Genomic DNA, 2,500 nt, shown 5'->3' with positions numbered 1-2,500 from the left:
TCATATCATCAAATAACTGATTCAAACCAAACTGATCAGAAACATCTTTACAAACATTGATTTGACGTCTCTAATGTGTTTTGTCTGGTTCACGTCCCGTCTGCTAACATGGAGCTCACACACACTGCAGCCAGCCACCAGGGGGCGACTCAGATCCTTTGGCTTCACTTGTGGGAGCTGTCAATCTTTATATCCAGTCCATGATGGTTAGACCTAGGATTGCAAACATCCTGTTTACACAAAAGCATTATGGGAGCTGTAGTTCTGAAACTTAAAGTATAACAATGAGAATTTCTCTCTTTTCTTTGCTGAAGTTTCTAGTTTCATCGTCCAGCGTTTATTTAACGTGTCTATGTGTGTGTGTGTGCGTTTTTGTTTGTGTGTGTGTGTGTGTGTGTGTGTGTGTGTTACAGGTGTCATTGTATCGACCCCTCGCCCCCCCCCCTGCTCTGTAGGCTGGATAATGGAGACATCAATTATTCAGCAACGGCTCAGTCTATCACATGAAATACCATTCACTCTGATTGTGTGTGTGTGTGTCTGTGTGTGTGTGTACACAGATATGATGTGTAATTGTGTTTGTGTCTCTTCATTTGTTCTCTCTCTCTCTCTCTCTCTCTCTCTCTCTCTCTCTCTCTCTCTCTGACATTTCCACCAAATGTTCTGAAGCTCTATTATTTACAAGCTGCTGATAGAGAGAGACACATAGAGAATGAATGGAGAGAGAGAGAGAGTTGTGTTGTTTTTAGTTGTTGTGTCTGTGTTGTGTTGTCCTGAAGGTGAAGGTGTGCACAGACCTGTTCAGTATCTAAACTGATCCATGGAAACACTTTGTAAAGTTGCTGATCCTGAAACCAGGGGCTGCTGTGATTGGTCAACCGCTTCCAAAACCAGGAAGTAATGTCGGCTCCGCCCACGCTTTGTCAGGGGGCGTGTCATGTGTTCGCCACATGTGCATTTACGTCATGTGACATCACCATCATAAGGAAGTGTAGTAAAGACCAGATGTTTCAGGGGGAGGAGCTTAACCGCTGACTTTGAACTTTTCAGAACTTTTTCATTCATAAAAAACTGAAGAAACATCGCATGTCTCCTTTAAACCTGCTGACACATTCTCTCTCTCTCTCTCTCTCTCTCTCTCTCTCTCTCTCTCTCTCTCTCTCTCTCTCTCTCTCTCTCTCAGGTCCGGGAGGCGGAGTCAGTGTTACCGCATCACTTACCGCCACATGGAGCGAACTCTGACGCAGCAGGAGGTTCGACTCGTCCACGAGCAAATCGAACGAGCGGCTGAGACGGAGCTGGGAGCGCAGGGCAGATACTGAGACACACACACACACACACACACACACTCAGACACACACACAGATCACAAACAGGGACTCGGGGTCAGAGGTCACACACAGATGATGGTAGAATTAACTTTGAGTTTTTCTTCATTATTTTGAAACGACGGCGTCTGAGCCTCTACATGAAGCTGTGGTTTGTATCTTCATATTAAAACATTAAATCTGTTTGGTCACATGGTTCCTCCGCCGTCTCATTATTTACACCAACGGCCTCCGATGACCCGGACGCAGGTCACATGACGTGTGACAGGAGACGTTTCCTCTGCGATCGGAAACACGATTATCTGACGTGATCGGGTCGCAGGCGACAGCAGGTCGCTGGTGTTCCACGCTTTTATTTTGACACAAAGTCCGAAAGAGGACCCCCCCACCCCCACCCCCCCCCCATGTCACACACTCTCCGGCTGAGCCGTCACACTCGGCGGCAAAGTGACGCTCCGTCAGCGGCGGCGAGCCAGAGCCGAGCGCCCGTCAGCCATGTCATGAATTCTGGGTTTTTACACACACACACATTCAGCTCATTAGGAAATACACACATTCACACACAGCATAACAACTAGACAGCACTCTGTCAGTGTGGTGAGACGATACGCTGGCTTAGGATTCTACAATCATACACTGGCACACTGGAGCCACACACAGACACACACACACACACGTACACACACACACAGACACACACACACACAGACACACACACAGACACACACACAGACACACACACCGGGAGATGACACTCTGCCAGTCATGCAGCAGGAGGTTCTCTGCCTTCGATGGCTCGTCACTCTGGTCGAGTTAAAACTGAGCTCTGACAGTTTCAGGCCATGGTTACAGTCTGGACACACACACACACACACACACACACACACACAGACACACACACACACACTGAGTACACACTGTGAGTTTTTCTCACTATTTAAATGCTTCAGAAAATGTATCAGGGACACGATGGAAAATCACCAGCCAGGTTTCTCTGTTCAGCTGTTTTCACAATGAACTCTGTTAAAGAGACATTTCCTGTAGTGTGTTTGTGAAGCAGGCGAGGGGCGGAGCCTGTAGAGCAGCAGGGGCGGGGCCTGTAGAGCAGCAGGGGCGGGGCCTGTAGAGCAGCAGGAGGCGGGACCTGACGTATAAACTCTGCTGTGGACAGA

The 2,500-nt window shown here is 48.2% G+C and overlaps 1 protein-coding gene across 2 annotated transcripts in view; it reads left to right on the top strand.

Annotated features, from left to right (window-relative positions):
* Nucleotides 1-1,519, top strand: part of fars2 (phenylalanyl-tRNA synthetase 2, mitochondrial) — a 71,116-nt gene extending 69,597 nt beyond the window's left edge. For both annotated transcript variants that reach the window (XM_061093551.1, XM_061093550.1), the window contains exon 10: nucleotides 1,184-1,519. In XM_061093551.1, the coding sequence (XP_060949534.1) occupies nucleotides 1,184-1,322 (139 nt within the window). In that variant the 3' untranslated portion in view covers nucleotides 1,323-1,519. The remainder of the gene's footprint in view (nucleotides 1-1,183) is intronic.
* The last annotated feature ends 981 nt before the right edge of the window (nucleotides 1,520-2,500 follow it).

This window comes from Limanda limanda, chromosome 20, assembly GCF_963576545.1.
Source record: "Limanda limanda chromosome 20, fLimLim1.1, whole genome shotgun sequence".
NCBI lineage: Eukaryota > Metazoa > Chordata > Actinopteri > Pleuronectiformes > Pleuronectidae > Limanda > Limanda limanda.
This window is presented reverse-complemented; position numbering and strand designations above follow the sequence as displayed.